Source organism: Blennius ocellaris (assembly GCF_963422515.1).
Source record: "Blennius ocellaris genome assembly, chromosome: 3".
NCBI lineage: Eukaryota > Metazoa > Chordata > Actinopteri > Blenniiformes > Blenniidae > Blennius > Blennius ocellaris.
The window spans coordinates 8,074,822-8,094,250 of NC_137652.1; the positions used below are offsets into that span (position 1 = coordinate 8,074,822).

The window sequence follows — 19,429 nt, forward strand, 5'->3', positions numbered from 1 at the left end:
CACAATTCTACACCCCCCCCCCCCCCCCCCCCCCCCCCCCCCGCCACGGCTACTAAATAGTTGTTTTAGCTGAAAGCCCTGAAAGCGTGCCAGAAATCCTTCCCTCACCATCAGCTGTCCATCACTGCATCAGCATCTGAACAAGTATGAGATGTGATCTGACATTTCTGCTGAAATATCAGAGATATTTGACAAAATAAAAGTACAATTTTAACTGAGATATATGCCCAGTCATCAAACTCACAGATGGCTGCATTGCAGTTGAGCAGAGAGAGTAGTTTTTACTTACGGAATTAACTGTGTGACATGTCACTTTTCGTTCACTGATTATGTAATATTTGCTCATGCATTCATAAAATGTACAAGCTGGATTTTCTTTCTTGTCTCTGTCTCTTGACACAGTAGAATACTTTGACACTATTATGAATTCTTTTCTCAGTTTTTATTGTATTTTTAATTGTTATTTACATTAAAAAAAATTATATTCTGTTCACAGTATTTTCTAGTTGACCAAGAATATTTGTGAATTAACCAAAAAAGATTTTGCCAAAAGTGGATAGTATTCATTTGTTGCCTTTACTTTCGATCCATCCATCCATCCATCCATCCATCCATCCATCCATCCATCCATCCATCCTCTATATGGCTTATATCCTGTTCACTGTAGATGGGCGCTGGAGCTAATCTCAGCTAACTGTGCGCGAGGGCAGGAGACGCCCAGGACAGGTCACAAATTATTATAAATTGTCTAAATACCAGACTCACTCAACATATACCTATCAAACATGTAAGGAAAGAAGAGAAAAAAAAAAAAAAACATCAACATCAACCAGATATGAATGGAGAAAACACAGTGAAAAATGCCTTACTATAACATTCCTAAACGGAATCTTCAACATATTTTATGGACAAAATGCTTTGGTCCACCATTTGTTTGTAATTTCGCAAGCTTCTGGGCCGCTACATTTTCTCTCCTTTTAACCGAGAAGCCGAAAGCCTGAATCTTATCAGTCAATCTGTAAGAGCACTGACTGAGCACCGAGTGATGAAAGCATCCTTTATTCACAAGCGAGGACAGATAATCTGACAATGTGCTCCATCTCAGTGAATTCTTGCCCTTTTACCTTTGCAAAGTGGACGCTTGCCTCTCTGTCACTGCCGTTCGACCCCGCTGACCAAGAGTCTTATCAGCTCCTCTATCATCAGAACCTGGGAACATACCCTCACTTGTGCATTATTCCGGGTGCAGGTACAAGCACTGGCCTTATTCTTCAGGCGTATGCTCAATCTTTTGGCGTTAAGTTCAGACAGAGCTGTCTGGATTTAGATAAGTGGGGGAAGAAGACTGTGGGAGGACAGGATGAGATGGATGACAGCTCTCTTCCTGTGCTGAGACAAAGATGAGAAGGCATTTGCTCAGCTCTTTATGCTGATGTCTTCCTGATTGCAAAGTTGGCTAACAAAAAAAAAAAAACAACCTACCAGCTTTGGAAGAACACTTCCACAGGATAGAAATCATGCTGTATCATTTTCTCATTTCCTTTCCCATTACTTTGAACCCTCACAGAGCCATCGCTGTACTTCGGGGAGCCTGAGTATGTCGTGGAGGAGAGCTCAGGTTATGTTGAGGTGAAGGTCTGGAGGACAGGTACTGACCTGTCCAAGACGGCTACGGTCACTGTTCGCTCCAGAAAGAGCGAGCCTCTTTCTGCAGAAGGTAACACAAACACTTTTGACTGGAACATTGTACAACAATCAACTTGCCGCTAAAAACGTGTCTTCCCTGTCTGCCAGCTGGACTGGACTATGTTGGTATCAGCCGCAACCTGGACTTTGCTCCCGGAGTGACGATGCAGACATTCAGAGTGACCATCCTGGATGACCTGGGTCAGCCCGAGCTCGAGGGGCCGGAAACCTTTGACCTGGTGCTCAGGATGCCAATGAATGCTGTGTTAGGAGAACCAAGCAATACCGCCATTACCATCAATGATACCACCACTGACTGTGAGTGTTAAGTGTTAAACCTGATTACATAGGTGAATGATTTCAAGCATGCCACATTTATTTGATGACATGCTACACCCAACATTTTATGTAGAACTTCTCTTTGTGAGTTCATTTTAATGCACAGCATAAGCATTTTCATTGAATAATAAAATATCAATATATTAGCATATTGCTCTTTTTCGTAACTGTCAAAACATAAAAAGGCATTAAAGTGCAATTCATTTAATATATTAAGTATAAGTGAAGGTGGTTTACATTGATTCCAAAATCTGAGTAATTATGTAATCATATGTTTAAAATCACAAACAGGCAGTTTATATTTTTTTGTAAATTGTAAATATAGTTTTTTTTGTGTACCAAACAAAAACATGATACATCATAACATAAGGTTATACAGTGTGTATTCATCATCAATTATATCACCATGTCAGTGGTGGATTCCTCCTGTTACTGAGTGAAAATATTCTTAAATCTCTTTGCCGTAATAACATAGCATACACTGATTGAATTAAAGCTCACATTAGAACAGGTTTTCATTATCATCACTTTTTGTTGTTTTTTCCAGTACCAAAGGTTCAGTTTAAAGAAGGAAGCTACAAGGTGGATGAGTCTGACGGAGGGGTAAAAGCCATCGTGTACCGCAGCGGAGACATCAGCCTCAGGTCCACGGTGCGTTGTTACACCCGTCAAGGATCCGCTCAGGTCATGATGGACTACAGCGAGAGGCCAAACACTGACGCTTCAGTCATCACCTTTCTGCCAGGTGAGACGTCTTCCTTCCCTTTTTCTCATTCTTGCTTTAACTGTCGATTTACTGTCAACCTATTCTCGGCCATACATTTACTCCCCAGGTGAGACAGAGAAACCGTGTGTCGTGAGCCTGATGGATGATTCCATCCATGAGGACGATGAGGAATTCCGCCTGGTGCTAGGAAGCCCCAAGAGCAAGTCTCCATATGGAGCCGCAATCGGTGAACAGAAGGAGGCGCGGATCACGGTGACGGATGAGAAAGACAGTACGTGTTTGCTGGAATTAAATAGATGAGAAACTGTGAAATAGCCAATGAGTCCAAAAATTTGAATGGCAATGAGATGAATGCATTGTTTAAGGAAACAAATGTTGTGACACTTTTCTCCACTTATGATTCCCTGTTTCGCAACTAACTATGTTTTTTTTTTTCTGTTGACATTTGAGTTCAGATTAATACCTTTGAAAATAAACAAAACAATGAATTTTCAACATTAAGGATGTTTTATTTTATTTTTTTCCTGTTTTAGAGCCCATCATCCGTTTCTCTGAGATCAAGTACAGTGTGCGTGAGCCACAGGTGAAAGGCGATGTGGCCATAGTGAAGATTCCCATTCTGCGCTTTGGAGACACCTCGAAGCTCTCGGTGGTGAGAGTGCACACGAAGGACGGCTCTGCAACCTCTGGCGAGGACTACAACCCGCTGTCGGAGGGTGAGAACCTGTTTTAGTGGTTCCAAATGGAGAACTTAACCGAGACTGTTGATGTGGCCTGATGTGCGAAGCCGCTCATTGACCCGTCTGTGTTTCAGATGTGGAGTTCAAGGAGGGCGAGAAGGAGCACTTTGTGGAGATCCAGATCCTGTATGATGGTGAACGAGAGATGAGAGAGGCCTTCACTGTGCACATGAAGCCTGATGACAATATGGTGGCTGAAATACAGGTGAGGCCCGGCGCACACATGAGCAGATGCTCATAAACAAATATACAGTAAATCAGCAGCGAGTCTGCAGATGGACACACATGAACATGCGCTCTGTCATGCCGGCCTGTGTTAAAATAGGCTGGCAGCAGCTGGCAATGCTGTCAGCACGCCTGGACCACCGTCTTATAAAAAGCTTTTCCCTCTGGAGTGAGATGCAGGGGGGAGAATGTCCCAGTCGAGCCAAAGAGAAGACAACCCTATAAACAGAACTGTGACATTCTACCCATATACTCGACATCAGGCATGCGCTGATCACGTGACAGAAATGGGTTATCGTCTCCCAAATGGTTTGCTGCTTATTATAAGGTGAAAATGTGAGTCCAGTGCTGCCAGCTAGTTTGATTTCTATCTGCATCTCTGTCCAAATGTGCTTATTGTAAAGAATGACGTGATGAATAGCTGTGCTTTGGATGATATTGAATCATGTGGTGGAATATTTAGAGACTTTATTCATTTAATAATTCCTTCATAACTATTTCTCTGTATCACATTTGAAAAGTGAGTTGAAAAGGCTGAGTTTTTCTGGAATATAAACAGGTTTAATCCTAGAGCAGAAGACCTACGCCTACATTTTACAAGTTCTCCCTGTGCTTGCATTGCTTTTTTTTTGTGGGTATTTTTGCCTCCTCCCTGTCACACAATCCATAGACATGAGTCGTAGGTTATTTTATGACTCCATAATTGCTTGTGTGTAATTATTGTTGTGTGTTTCTCAATATTAGCTCTGTGACAGACTGGTAAACTGTGTATCCTGACTTTTGCCCATTTTCACAAAGATAGATTCAAACCTCCATGAAAATAAATAACTGGAAATTTTAAAAGCACGCAAGGAAGTTGTGGTATTTCAAGAAGAGGAGACACATAAACCTGAGAATAGCATTGCTGCCAAGACCAGGTACTCAATGACATCCAAGGGGGCCAAGTGCCATTATTTTTAACATGCTAGCATCCATCACAAATACTCAAAAGACTCGGAAAAAAAATGTCAGATTGCTTCTTCAAGAAGTAAATGTGGGATAAAATGTGAAAAAATATACATCATTTTAACTGTCTTTTAATAATCACTGCAGGAAATTGTTTTATAAATGATTACAATAACATTTCATTTAGAAAATAAAATAGTCATTTAGTAGCAAGGAAGAGCTACTTCAATCAGTATGAAGTCCACAAAAGAAAAAGAAAACAACATCATCTTCTCTAAAAGAAGCGGCAAAAGGTGAAATTAGAATGGCATTTTTTGGGGGGGAATATCTATCATTGATATCTGGTTCTAATGTGGTTTATCAACCATCCTAAAAGTATTTAACCTGCCTAACAGAATAGATAAAGTGGCCACGTGGGGCTCATATCTGACTCTGTGTTTCTTTTCAAAGATATTTATCCTGGACATCATTTCTCTCCTTTTGCTAGATGAACAAGGCCATTGTGTACATCGAAGAGATGGACAGTGTAGCAGATGTTACATTCCCTGCAGTGCCCCATGTGGTTTCCCTGCTCATGTACGACGATACGGCTAAAACCAAAGACAAGCCTAACCCGCCCAATGGATACCCCGTTGTGTGTGTGACAGTAAGTGAGATGCACACTTCTTTAAAGTCTACCGACACTTTATTAGTCTAAGTTGTAATAATTTGTTGCAAATAACTTTTTGCCAACTAGTTAGATTTTTTTTCTTCATATTTATTATCTTTACAGGCTTGCAACCCTAAGTACCATGACTTCGACAAGACAGGCTCTATCTGTGCTGCGGAGAACATCAACGACACTCTCACGCAGTACCGCTGGCTGATCAGTGCCCCCACTGGATCCGACGGAGTCACCAGCCCCATGCGGGAGGTGGACACCAACACCTTCTTCACAAACACAAAGTCCATTACGTTGGATTCAATCTATTTCCAGGCTGGCTCCAGGGTTCAGTGTGCAGCCAGAGCCTTCAATGCCAATGGAGACGCTGGCCTGGAGCTGTCCAGTCCCATTTTTATCGTCAGTAAAGAGGAAGGTGAGTGGAAGTTAGACATCCGTTTGAAGAGATGAAGAGATATATGCTGGCGAACTTGTTCATCTGACTGGAACTCTTTGCAGGTATGTGTCAGCCTCGTGTACAAGGTACAGTTGGAGCTGAACCTTTCTCCGCAAAGATCCGCTACACAGGCTCAGATGATCCAGACTTCCCCAATCTCATCAAATTCACCATCAATATGCCTCACATGGATGGTGAGCAGTGCTTCATGTTGTACCCTTCAATAAAAAGAGCATTACTTTTCCTCAACTTCAGTAAATGCACGATAATGTAATGAGAACAAACTTTCCCCCCAAACAGGCATGTTGCCCGTCATCTCCACGAGACCTCTTTCCAACTTCGAGCTCACACTGAGTCCAGACGGCACACGCGTGGGCAACCATCGCTGCTCCAACTTGCTGGATTTCAATGAGATCCCGACTGGCTACGGCTTCATCACAGATGCAACAAAGAACCCTGAAATCATCGGGGAAACTTCGCCTTATCAGTACAGTCCCGTCATGCGTTCGACCAACTCCCTGCGCTTCTACAGGAACCTCAACCTAGAGGCGTGTCTGTGGGAGTTCACCAGCTACTACGACATGTCCGAGCTACTCAATGACTGCGGGGGTTCCATCGGCACAGATGGACAGGTGGGGAAGACAACCAACCATTGCAGACAACCATTAGAAAAGAACCGCAATACAAATACATATTTTGAATTAGATGTGTGAACCTTGTCTCTGATTGATAATTTGAAGTGGAAGTAACAATGCTTCGCCTTGATGCAGTCATTCATACAGAAAATAAGGGTGAAAGGGTGAAAATAAGGGATGCAGCAAAGTATAAATATGAAGTACTTCATGATGTAATTGGGCCTATTTTTTGTTTCTACATGTTTAGGTGCTTAACCTGGTCCAGTCCTACGTGACCCTGCGTGTCCCTCTGTTTGTGTCCTACGTCTTCCACTCTCCGGTGGCCGTCGGAGGCTGGCAGCACTTTGACCTGCAGTCAGAGCTCAAACTCACGTTTGTGTATGACACAGCTATTCTGTGGCAGGACGGAATTGGCAGTCCACCTGAAGCAGAACTGCAAGGTATACGTTCACTGATACCGTTAACTGAAGATCTTCACAGAGGGGGGGAAAAAAAGAATGAAATATCCATTTTTGGTCACTTTATACCCGCAGGAGCCATGTATCCCACCAGCATGCGTATAAACGAGGAGGGCCGTCTCGTGGTCAACTTCAAGACTGAGGCCCGCTTCAGGGGACAGTTTGTTATGTCTCATCCAGGTATGAGAGTAGCACCCACACACACGTTACACAGCCTAAACTCATCCTGTGGGGTCATTCTATACAAGCAGCCTCCTATTAGGTTACCCTGTGGTCCACATCCCTTCTTCATCTATTTCTAGAGCTGCACCTCTGGGGTCTTCCTGTGTGAAAGTGCCAGAGGTCATTTCAGCAAATGTCAAAATGACCCTGCAGCATGTACTGTACAGTTAGGCTTGCAGGTGGCACCAAACAATGTGAGAGGTCACTCCGTAAATAAGGAGGTTGACACAGTCGCTGGTGTGGGTTGCCCAAAATGTGCCTGTAAAGATTTATGACTATATACATGTTTGTTTTTTTAGGGACCAGCGTGTCATCCATGGTGATGTGTGCTGACCACCCTGGGCTGACGTTCACTCTCGCCCTGGTCAGGACTGAGCCCACGTACAACCAGCCAATGCAGCAGTGGAGTTTTGTCTCAGATTTTGCAGTGAGCCCATTTATTTATTTTATTGTATCACTCAAGCAAGCAAGAAAGTGGAAGCAGTTAGAAACTGAACAGTTTTAAAGTTATTCTGCGTCTCTTCAAGGTGCGAGACTACTCTGGGACCTACACAGTCAAGCTGACCCCTTGTATTGCGTCTCCTAATGGGGAGTTCAGTATCCCACCTGTCTGCCACCCACGAGAGCCACTCACATTTGACATGGACATCCGTTTTCAGCAGGTTAGAGTTGCTCTACTGAATGCCAGTCCAAGTCAGTACAAAGACAATCTTCATTCATCCTAATTCTGCATGTTCCTGAAACTATCATCTGCTCTGTGCAAACTCTTTTTCTCTGTCCAGGTGAGTGACCCTGTCGCAGCAGAGTTCAGTCTCAACACTCAGATGTTCCTGCTGTCCAAGAAGGAGCTGTGGTTGTCTGATGGCTCCATGGGTTTTGGAGAAGGGACTGACGCTGCTTTTTCAGAAGGTAGAGCACTTCTGCCATCTAGTGGTGAATAGTAGCATCGCAGCTTGTGATCAGGACACAAAGATTCTCCTATTTCTTCTGCCCTCTTGCCCAGGCTCCATGATTTATGGCCGTGTGATGGTGGATCCTGTCCAGAACCTGGGCGACTCCTTCTCTTGCAGCATTGAGAAGGTCTTCCTCTGCACTGGAGCTGATGGCTACGTTCCAAAGTACAACCCTACAAACAAGGAGTATGGCTGCCTGGCAGATGCTCCATCTCTGTTGTTCAGGTTCAAGATTTTGGTAAGACGCTTCACTTCCCATCCATTCTTTTCATCCATATATACACACTTCAAATCACTTTCTGAAGTTTTTCCAACAGTAATATGCATCTCCATACCTGGGATGATGCCCCAGAAGTGAAAACAAAATCTGTATGCTCTCTCTCCCTGGCTTGTTTCAGTTTTTAAAAAGTGTGTTGCTCCAATGAGCCAATCAGAAATCAAACCCAGCTCTGCTCTGGCACATGGCACCACGAGAGGAAGTACTTCCTTCTCTGCCCAAGATGGGCATGTGTGGGCAGAGCCAGTCCAGCTCACACAGACAGAGCAGATTCTGAATGCAGCTAAATATCATCCAATATTTAAATGGATGAAAATAAAGGAAAAGCTGGATTTGGGGCAATAAACTTAGAATGCAACATTTTTGGACCAATAAGACCATGTGAAAATGTTGAAAAGCTGTATAATATGACCCTTTAAATATGTCTGCTTTCTTGCAGGACAAAGCCCAGCCGGAGACTCAAGCAGCTGCCTTTGGCGACGTGTCTTTCAAAGCCACGCTGGCTTTGGACACACCTGGAGCTCTGTCCCTGATCAGACAACCAGGGACAGATGGCTTCACCCTGTCTTCCTCTCCACTTTTCCAGGTACAGTATAAGTCTCCCCTTGTAGTAAGTTCATGTCTTATAAAGACAAAGGGAGGATTAAGCTTTTTATCCTTCAGGTGGCTGCTGGTCGAGAATGGTTCATCCACGCTATCTACACCGTCCGCTCCAGAGAAAATGCCAACCGCAACATTGGTAAGCGCAGCTTGGAGTACCTCCATCACAGCATCTCCACGTTCGAGCAATCGGACACCTCCTATGCAGCCTCTCGCCACCGACGGGCTGCTTCATCCTTCTCCGGTCCTGCTCTGGCCCAGGACATCGGCGTGGACAACAACCGAGGCACCAACATCCAGCACATAGCTCTAGACCGAGCTGACCGTCTCGTGGTCAACCAGCGCCAGCCCTGGTCCCTTAACCGAGACCCTCTCCTGGAGCGCCCCTTGCTGGAGAGCTCAGGAAGAGAGCCTGCGGACTCTACCACCATGCCCATGCTGGTGGGCCTCGCAGGTCTGATCCTCCTCATCTGCATCATCGTCACCGTCATCATCCTGCTGCTGCGGCGCAAGAAGCGGGAGAAGAAGACCCAATTACCTCCCTATGCCACTTCCTCCTCATCCGCCTACAGCGGCTACAGTCACAGCCCAGCGAATATGTGGAGCAGTCCAGACAGCTCAGAGGTCTAAATCTGTCCTCCCCTTCAAAAGACCTTGAAAGTCTTCGCCACCACTGTGCCTTCAATGCCCAACTTGTGTAGCACTGATTGGAGCCCAGTAAAGCCTGCGGACAGAGTAAGGATGTTGGAGCTTAGGGCCCACACACAGAGAATGTAACAGCTTTGAGGCTTAATGAGCTCTGATGATGCTTAGTTTTTACTGTACTGCAGGTTAGGTGCAGTCTATGCAAATAAAACACACTGTACGTAAAAGCCCCTACGAATGATACCCACCTGTTTCAGTATGGCAAGTTGTAAAATATTGCTCTTCATAGTGTTCACCGATGCATGCAATGTAGTCAATGAAATGAGTAAATAACGACCTTGCTTGGATTTTATGAACAGAAACAATTTTTCTACATTACCACTTAATTCTTTTTTTTACGACTGCAAGTTCTCCATAACAATTTAGTTGTGCGGAGAGTAAAGCAAAATGGATTGAATGATGGTTGAAACTGACCCAATTGAATGATGCAATTGATGAATTTAAGTAGTTTGTGTTGCTTTAAACACCCTGCAGTCTGTGGGCCCACTGCTGATAATAGAACCATTTTGGAATCACTGAAAGGGATTGTAAATGTTATTTTAGTCTTTTGAGAATGCCAGAATTTCATTTTTATACATTTTGTGGCTGAAATCAGACGCAAACCTATCTGTGTACATATCGATATAGGACTATGACAAAAGGTATTATTACTACACCCTGGTGAAACTTGAAAAAAATAAAAAAATAATAAATCTTTGTTGAGTTCAGAAAAATAAAGTGCAGTGGAAACATTTCCTCTACAGGTGACAGGATATAAAACAGTTTGCCAACTGCCAAACTTTTTCTTTGGCTTACTCATATTGTGAGGATTTTAAAAGGTTTGGATGTATGTACACTTAAACTGCCAAATATAAATGTCCTTTTTTGAATGTGTCTTATTTACTAGAGTGCACGTGGTCTTTTTTTTTTTTTTTTTTATTAAATTTTTATTTGCAAAAGCTCAAAAATGACATTTTCTACTTCACACAACAGATGTTCTCTTAAAAATAAAAAGGGTACATATTGTTTCAAGCAATGGAATGTGGTACAACCAACAGGCATAAATACAAACATTTTATTAAGTACTAGTACAAAAACAAAGGAATACTAGCAACCAAAAACGAAAACCAGCATAGCTGCAGTGTTTAGGTAAGTGACAAAAGGAGCACTTTCTAAAACCTAACACAACCAGGTCGGTCCACCGGGGATTTTTACACAGTACGCCGTCGCAGCCTGCAGAGAGAAAACAGACACCAGGAATAAAGATGCCACAGCTGGCCGCCGCTCTCAAATGCTGACGGTGCAGGATGTCAACAGATTCACAACTTGAGCTTTTTTCTGCGTCCCCGGCCGTCCGCGGTGCCCTCCAGCTTTCGTTTCTGAGCCTAGAAAAAGGAGACGTTATTAGAAAAGAATGAGCTGTGACATGAAGGCTTCTGGCTACCTGAGGGCTACCTGAGGTACCAAGGTTTCAGTCCTCAAGAAAATGAGTCCAAAACCAATTTCACTTTGTCTTATTGTTCCCTTGTGTGAGAATTTTTAATTTTATACCAAAAAATTTCACTAGTTTTATTCTATTTCTTCGAGAAGTAACAGAAGTTTTGCTCGTGTGTGGACATGCATTTAGCCAATATTAATAATTATAGTTTTGTTCCAGCAACTTTCAATAAACATGAAATGTGCAACTTACTGAGCCACTCTTTGGGCCACGCTTCTTCTTCTCAGCCTTCTCTCGCTCTTCCAGCTCCATGTTCTCTCTCTCGATCAGTGTAATCAGAGTGTTGCATCGCCTCTGGAGCTCCTACACAACAAACAAAAACATTAAGAAATCTAGTGGGGGGGGGGGGCAACAAAACATGCATGGAAGTATCACAGTAGGAATGTAATGAAAGACGACGTGACTCACCATGGCAGTCCTGGATTTGAGGAACCAGTCGAAGCGGAACTGGGGAGAGTTCCGGATGCACTGGCGGAGCTCGTCGTAAACGCTCTCCTTGTCGAAGCCCAGCTTGTGAAGCATGCAGATGAGGAAACGGTCCTCCTCCTCTGTGTAGTTTTTGCCCTTGTTGGTTCCGTAGGAGATGCGCAGCTGATGGAAGGGAGCCTTGTAGCGACCGATCTGGATGAAGTGACGAGAAAAGCAATGAGTCGGAGCCGATTGTGGCAACGGTGAGGTCAGGCATATTTCATCAGGTGAAGAAACAAAGTGATTGCAGGTCTGGCACCTTTGAGTCCAGCGCTTTCTTGATGCTGATCCTCCTCTGAATCCTGGCTTCTCCTCTTTCTATTTGGGCCATGATCTTCTCAATGTCCTGCAGTTCATTGCAGCGCTCCCAGAACACAGCTGGAGAAATGGACACCAACATTACAGTCACAAAACATGGCAAAGAACACGCTCAACGTTTGTGGATTTCGTGAAAAATCACAAAGGACTCGTCACCTGAATATTCCATCACTTCCTCTGGAGTTTTCCCCTCCACCTCTCGGGCAATGTTTTCAATGTCATCTCGTCCCCATTTCTCATTGGCTTTGATGAACTGGTTAAAGTCACGTTTGTTCCAGATAGTAAATCCCTGCAATCAGTGTCAAGTTAGTCAACGTTCAAAAGTGCTCACTGTCAGTACTCTAATTGTAAATTGGCTGAACTGTGTAAAAATAATAATGTCTACTTGTTGCAGAAGGTTCTCCTTCTCCTCCAGCTCCTCCTCCGTGAGCGCCTCGGCCTCATCGATCTTCCCCTGCTCCTCCTTCTGAACCTGGGCCGAGTTGGGCATGTCTGGATTTCGGGGAACCTGAACAGAAGCAGCCGGGAATCAACTCTGAACTATCGATAAAGACAACAATACCATGGGAATCACCCTGCCAGTGACGAGAGCTCTGGTCTGTACCTTGTATCCTATGGTCTTTCTGTAAAACAGGATTTCCTTCTCCAGCAGCTCGAAAAGACGCGGAGGGAAGAACTGGAAGTCCTGGACGTTCGGCTGCTTGGGAGGACGAGGAGCCTGGGAAACGCACCGCATCATGACGACATGTGCTTTGTTTCTTTGCATCCTGAGTCTGTAAAGTGATCCAGTCCTACCTTTGGTGCTTTGGGCTCACTGACTCGAAGAGCCTCTCTGAAGTAGGCATCCACAGCGTAATTGGCTTTCCTTTCTCTCTTGGGTGGCTCAATCCAGTTGGTAATGACCTGAATGAAGAGAGGGAGCAGAAAGAAAAAAGTAAAGACACAAAGTTCTCGGGACGAACGGAAGAGCTTAAGACAAAACAAAAGCACTGATGCTGGCTCGTCACTTTACCTTTTTCTTCTCTCTGTAGTCTTCTCCCTCAAATGTGTACACGCTGCTGTTCTCTGTGTCCATGGTGAAGTTCCTCAGCGAGCTCTCCCCAAGTGACGACAGTTTCTCCTTCATCTCCATAGTCTAGTACACAACAACACAAAATCATTAAGAAGACGATAGCAAATAGTTGGGGTTCGACGCCAGCGATGTGCGTTTGGGTTGAAACTCGCCTTCCGCTCCCCTCGCTCCAGGAGGGAATCGATGTCGTCGTCTGTGATCTCGCTCTCTTTGGACGCAAACACGTGCGTGGCACCGTGACGGATGATGGACAGCATCTCATCCTTACCCAGCTTGTTGGCGCTTGGATCCACAAGTCGTCCTGATGGAGAAGAAATGGAGACATGAGCTGCAACTCTTCAAGTGCAGGAAGACACGCGAGAATACAATAAGATGCATCCTCCATTTCTATATACTTTGATTTCTTGTTAAAGGCAAGGCTGTAAAGAGACTTCCCCCGACCTCGAAATCCTTCCTGTTTATCCACAAAACCACTCCCCTGGCACCTGCCGCACACTTTCAAAAATAACTGAATTGGAGTGTAGTGAATACTCCCGTCAATCTCAGTGGCCCGTCATGTTGTGTGGGGTTCCATAGGGCGACACATCTGAATTCCACTTACAGACACCTAATATCGCCAGTTTCTTTTCATTGCATCGACATTAACAGAGCCTGTAAAAGTTATGAAAAGCTCACTTTGCATCACCTATAAAGAGAACAGTGAACAGGAGCAGACAAGAGAGCAATAGGAGAAGTCTCTGCCACAGCTTACCTTGCTGGATGACGATAGAGTCCAGACGCAGTTTCATCTCTGCCCTCTCCACGATCCTCTCCTCCACCGTGTTCTCGGTGATGAAACGGAAAACACGCACCTGCTTCTGCTGACCAATCCTGTGAGCTCGATCCTGACATGGAACAACAATGTTTAAGTAAACTGTATTCACTGGAACTTCTTTGTGCCAGCTTCTACCATTAACTACAGAGTTAGTAGATCATTGAGTGGAGGAAACGTCTAGAAACGGATCAGTGTGGAAAAAGAAAATCTCCCCTTACAGAAGTAAAGTGGCTTTAAAAAAAATAAAAGGACTGTTCCCTCGAATATTGATTTTTATTTAGGTAGTTTTAATGAATCCAAGTCATTTTCTAACTTCCATACGCATGCATGTTTACCTTCCAAATAAATAGGATATCACTGAAGAGTTTATTGTTTGATCAGTAACATCTAAACTCAAAACACTTTAGAAAAGGTTCAAGCATCACTTCAAAAGTTTAAAACAATTATAATTATAGTCAATAGTTTACATTTACACATATGAAGTATTTAATCCATTATTATTAAGATAAAATAAAAAAAAAAAGCTTGAAATATTTTAGTTTAAGAGTAAATATATCTTTAATGTAGGGAAGTTAGTTTGAAATAATATATATGATCTTGAAGAATTAAAAGTTTTTCCCCTGTGCATTTATAAATATAAACATAGATATAAATATGTACATTTAACCAACTGTTCCACTTGACACACAGTGGAAAGAACTCACCATGGCCTGCAGATCTACTTGTGGGTTCCAGTCCGAGTCGTAGAGGATGACGACATCCGCTGTGGCCAGGTTGATACCGAGCCCGCCAGCTCTGGTGCTCAACATGAAGATGAACTTTGGGCTGTTGGGCTCATTGTACGTATTAATGGAGATCTGTTGACGCAAAATGAGACCGTTTGCGCTCGGCTCCTGTCGGACATCTCACCTGCCACACATCGGCTGATGCGACAGCGACTCACCTGTCTCTCCTCGTGTGGCGTCTGGCCGTCCAGACGACAGTAGCCATAGTTCCTCCACATGCAGTAGTCCTCCAAGATGTCCAGCACCCTGGTCATCTGACTGAAGATGAGAACACGAGAACCTACGAAAGACAGGTGGATGTTACATTTTAGATTGAACTGTAGTCCAAGATCATTTGAAATATCTCAATAACTTTCTGTTTTCATATATATATATATATATATATATTATATATATGCTTGATTAATATGCTTTTTTAAGTACACACAACTTGTTGAATTGATTGGATTTAACTCAAGATGACCCACTCACCTTGCTCCTTCATCTTGGGCAGCAGTTTGTCCAGCACCACCATCTTGCCACTGTTCACCACCAGGTGGAGGTCAGTGGTGTACGGCGGGCCCGGCTCGGCGCCATCAAACAGGTACGGATGGTTGCAGCATTTCCTCAGCTGCATGAGGACGTTGAGTAGACGCATCTTGTCCATTTTGCCAGCTGAATTCAGGATGTCAATGTCCTTCATGAGAATCTTTGTGTACCTGACGAGTTGGGGGGGGGGGGGGGGGGGGGGGGGGGGGGAATGGTTTCAGCATCTGGGGTCAAATTGAACTTTACACTGTGAAGATGTGAAGCGTAAATGAAGATACACACCACTCTCGCTGCATTTTACTCAGCCCCACATACATCTTGATTTCTTTTTTGGGTAGCAGAGTTTTCTCTACATCCGCTTTAATACGACGGAGCAGGAAAGGACGCAGAACCTTGAGAGAGAATATTAAAAGTCAGTCCATTCAGTCCTTTCACCCGAATGAGAGTAACATCCATTCAAATGTACAGATGTTTGTCAAGTATTGCCACACATGACAGTCAATACGTACAGTGTGAAGACGTTCAACCAACTTCTGATCACCCAAACAGTTGTTCGTGTCAAACCAGGAATCAAAATCCTGAGAGCAAAAACAAAGTTATTCATCAGGTCAAACAACTTTATTGTATCAGATTATATTTTACTTTGTCTCTATTACGTCTGCCGAGTTGAAAACATCAGGAAGCAGGAAGTTCAGCAGAGCCCACAGCTCGTGGAGGTTGTTTTGCAGCGGCGTTCCAGTCAACAACAAACGATTAGTGGTCTTGAATTCACGGACGATTTCCGAGAGCTGCATTAAAGCAAAGACAAGTGTCGCTTTACTAAACTGACCATATTGAAGTCACAACTCTGGGTCATCGGCATGTACAACCGAGTTTACATCAGTTAGTTTAGTGGCTCCCTGACCTTTGACTTCTCGTTCTTGATCCTGTGAGCTTCATCAATGACCAGGTATCTCCAGTTGAACTTCTTGAACACAGCCTTCTCGATGATGAGCATCTCGTAGGATGTGACACACACATCCCACTCTCCCGGCAGCAGCACATCTCTGATCAGGGCGGTCTGAATGAAGCACACATATAGATTTTTTTTTTTGACAAGGAATATAGCCTCATTTCAAACAAACATTGTGTTTTCCAGACATACAGGAAGACCAATAAAGTCCACCTTAAACCCATGATGACACGAGTGACCAGTCTATTGGTGACCAATACAGTAAGTCAGAATATAATTTAACACTTGAATGCATGAAAGAAGTTCCATTTCACACACTGTTGCAACTTAAAACACTGATTCTGCACAAACCAAAGCTCTTGAGTCAAGAAATTGAAGAAAAGGTCAAACTTGCATATCTACTACAATGAACACATAATTACTGAGGATCACATTGAAAGCTTCATTTATAGGGATAGCATTTTGACACTACGTACCCTCTCGTTTCTGTCTCCAATCAGGCAGACGGCACGAAGCGAGGGCACCCATCGCTTGAACTCGTTCATCCAGTTGTAGAGGGTAGATTTGGGCACCAGAACCATGTGAGGACCAGGGATGTTTCTGTAGTGCTTCATGTAGCCCAGCAGAGCAATCGTTTGAAGAGTTTTTCCCAGTCCCTGAAGAAGAACAATATTTTTGTGAGGCAGAGGAGCAGTGGCACATAGAAACAAGAAAAACTATTTGCAATCAATTATAGATGAACTGAAGCTACAGCATAGAGAATACAAACCATTTCATCAGCAAGGATGCCGTTGATTCCGTTCTCATACAGAGAAATGAGCCAGTTCAAACCACGGACCTGATAGTCCCTCATCTTTCCTGATTTTACATCTGCAGAAGAGACAGAAACACAATAAAGTGTCAATATTGCCCTTCAGCTATTCATTTGTGCGTCAGCATGCCTTTTGACACCATGTAAAAGAAGATGTTGCTTACAGGAGGGGGAATCGTCAAAGCGAGTGCACACATTGGTGGTTTTTGTGCTCTCGTTCAGAAGCTCCTCGTCTTCCTCCTGCTCTGTGCGACGATGCCGGTTGCTATCAAATCCACAAAAAGACACAACAGTTCAACAATGGGAATGAAGTGCCAAATGAATCCGATGTTAAAATAAAAGTTTGTAGTGGAGACTTGTACTCACTCTCCGGCAGAGAGCAGGTTCTGTTTCTCGTCTTTCTTAATACGGGGACGTCCCGGCTTCATCTTCAGGGGAGAGGTGGGAGTCTTCTGGGCAGCTGGTTGGATGAAATGAGCAAACAACTCGGTTTGCTTCAACAGATACTCAAATCTGTTGGTCCGGTCTGTTTGCTGCAGGGGTGAAAAAACCCAAAATTTAGCTCATTTATAACAAATAAGCGTCGTGAACCACTTAAATAACTTACAGAAAAAGTGTACTCACCACTTTCTCCTCATAGCCTGGAATCACCTCTTTAGCTTGGGATGAGGAAGGGGAAGATGCATCTTGTCCATCAGGACCAGCTTCTGAGGAAGACTCTTTTCCAGCATCTGAAGAGTCAGATTTTTCCTGAGACAAAAAAAAAACAAAATAATTTTTTCGTTTAGATTTCCAACAAAAGCATGAAAGATGAATGAAAGTTTAGGTCTCAGATGTTTCTGGGTCTCAATAACATAACAGAGTGATGATGACAAAACTCAGCTATGAAATACTACACAAAAGAGCATCTCCTTCATTCTGCACTTTGTTGAAGTGTCTTGAGGCTGAAGGCTTTTTGTTATTATTACACTTGTTATCACACCCGTTTTCAACTCAAAATAACAAATATGCTGCAAATTATACAATTAACCCACGAAGAAAACTGAAACCCTGAACTGCAAACTTAAAAGGGGGTTCTGTTTAAAAAAATATTTTAGATACATTTTATTTCTTTAAGAAGCAGGTGGAAGCCAAGCAGAATGTTGAAATAGGCATATTTGTTTTCATCCAACTAAAACATTTTTAATACAATACTGTGTGATTATAAACCGAGATTTGTGCTGAAATGTGTTGCATCTCCTACGTTTACTGTTATCCCCATCGCACTTTTTGAAGCATATTCACATAGTAACGCAGCATCAGTTCTTGAGCTCTCCTGCCTGACAACATTAAAACTGGTTTAGTCTGAGAGAAACCGACGAGGCGCTTGGCTTCCTTCGTGTTTAGTCGGGAACTGGAGACAAAGTCCAACCGAAGCCATGCTGCATCCCTGCCCGGTAACGACAGCCATCGCTGTTGTCCCTGTTCACAACAATAGAAGCGGAGGGACCCGCTCAGAGAGAGAGAGAGAGATGCGAAAAGGGAGGGTCCGGGCGACTGTGGCCAGAGAGTAAACAAAGAGTAGCGGGAAGTTGTACGGCGGTGCTCGGCGCGGGGCTAGCGGGGCTAAGCTAGTGCTTACGAAACCGAACCGTAACGTCCCCGCGAAGAGGGACCGAATGAGCTAACAACAGGCTAACTGGCTCATACGTCGACTGGGGGAAAGTTTAACACAGCTGGATTCAAGTGACGTGACCGAGTCGGACTGTTGGGCTCCGGGTCGCGGCGGAGTGGCCGGTTCGTGGGAGCTGAACTCCTCACCGAGAGCAGACAAAGCCCGGTTTGGATGTTACCTCCACTCCTCCGGCTTCCTCAAGTTCAGCCTGCTCTTCCCGCTGTTCAACGCAGTCGCCGCTTTCAGACATTTTCCTGAATCTGACGTTTTAATTCGGGTCTTTAGTCCGGATTAAGATGCCGCAGAAGACCCAGCGGAGATAGTAGAACTTTCTCCCGGGAAAAAGAAAGTATCCGGTTGTTTTTGATGAAAGACTCGCCGGCTGGAAGCACGCAGCACGTTCGCGCTAGCAAGGTTCTTCTCGCGCACCCGCGTACTCCGTATCGGGTTCTATCGCGAGATTTGAAGATGGTGACTTCATGGACTGTCGGAATTAGCTATTTATGAATGTATTCAGAGACGTAATGGAAACCGTTTAACTAAGATTGCGTACATTTTGCTTTTGTCTTAGGAACACAATTGTCAGGAGTAAATACATTATTTACTGTAGTATAAATAGAAACACTTGAATTAAATATAGTTTGAATATCAAGAAAGCAATACAGTATTATTGAGAGGTGAAATAAAAAAACAAATTTAAAAAATGCGAATTGCATAAAATATGACTATTTAAGGCTTCTCAAAGAAAATATGTCCTTTTTATTATCCGATTATTAACTTTGCTTGTCGAATTTGACGAGATACAAGATAAACGAGGATCCATGAATGCAACAATGTACCTACACATATGCCTTCACTGATCATTGAATTTAAGAAGACACTTTAAGTGATGTCTGATGATATTAATTTAAAAATGACTGTATTATTTACTTTCCTCTCTA

At 43.7% G+C, this 19,429-nt stretch overlaps 2 protein-coding genes across 2 annotated transcripts in view; one reads left to right on the top strand and one right to left on the bottom strand.

The window, feature by feature from the left end:
• frem3 (Fras1 related extracellular matrix 3) overlaps nt 1-10,466 on the top strand; it is a 31,242-nt gene extending 20,776 nt beyond the window's left edge. The window contains exons 7-24 of the mRNA XM_080520479.1: nt 1,568-1,717; nt 1,795-2,004; nt 2,573-2,770; nt 2,859-3,023; nt 3,286-3,468; nt 3,567-3,697; nt 5,150-5,308; nt 5,435-5,738; nt 5,822-5,953; nt 6,060-6,391; nt 6,642-6,834; nt 6,928-7,032; nt 7,374-7,501; nt 7,602-7,736; nt 7,857-7,983; nt 8,078-8,265; nt 8,744-8,890; nt 8,968-10,466. Of these exons, the coding sequence (XP_080376605.1) occupies nt 1,568-1,717; nt 1,795-2,004; nt 2,573-2,770; nt 2,859-3,023; nt 3,286-3,468; nt 3,567-3,697; nt 5,150-5,308; nt 5,435-5,738; nt 5,822-5,953; nt 6,060-6,391; nt 6,642-6,834; nt 6,928-7,032; nt 7,374-7,501; nt 7,602-7,736; nt 7,857-7,983; nt 8,078-8,265; nt 8,744-8,890; nt 8,968-9,534 (3,554 nt within the window). The 3' untranslated portion in view covers nt 9,535-10,466. The remainder of the gene's footprint in view (nt 1-1,567; nt 1,718-1,794; nt 2,005-2,572; nt 2,771-2,858; nt 3,024-3,285; nt 3,469-3,566; nt 3,698-5,149; nt 5,309-5,434; nt 5,739-5,821; nt 5,954-6,059; nt 6,392-6,641; nt 6,835-6,927; nt 7,033-7,373; nt 7,502-7,601; nt 7,737-7,856; nt 7,984-8,077; nt 8,266-8,743; nt 8,891-8,967) is intronic.
• Nucleotides 10,467-10,554: 88 nt separating this feature from the next.
• Nucleotides 10,555-18,893, bottom strand: smarca5 (SNF2 related chromatin remodeling ATPase 5). Its single transcript, XM_080520480.1, has 24 exons — nt 18,667-18,893; nt 17,459-17,584; nt 17,201-17,367; nt 16,999-17,099; nt 16,793-16,893; nt 16,500-16,679; nt 15,976-16,131; nt 15,728-15,859; nt 15,581-15,649; nt 15,354-15,463; nt 15,015-15,241; nt 14,702-14,823; nt 14,463-14,615; nt 13,696-13,828; nt 13,097-13,245; nt 12,885-13,007; nt 12,668-12,775; nt 12,477-12,590; nt 12,258-12,380; nt 12,029-12,161; nt 11,814-11,932; nt 11,495-11,707; nt 11,279-11,389; nt 10,555-10,973 (listed from the first exon to the last, which is right to left on the bottom strand). The coding sequence occupies exons 1-24, from the start codon at nt 18,736-18,738 to the stop codon at nt 10,908-10,910; spliced, it is 3,108 nt and encodes a 1,035-aa protein (XP_080376606.1). The 5' UTR covers nt 18,739-18,893; the 3' UTR covers nt 10,555-10,907.
• Between the last annotated feature and the right edge of the window lie 536 nt (nt 18,894-19,429).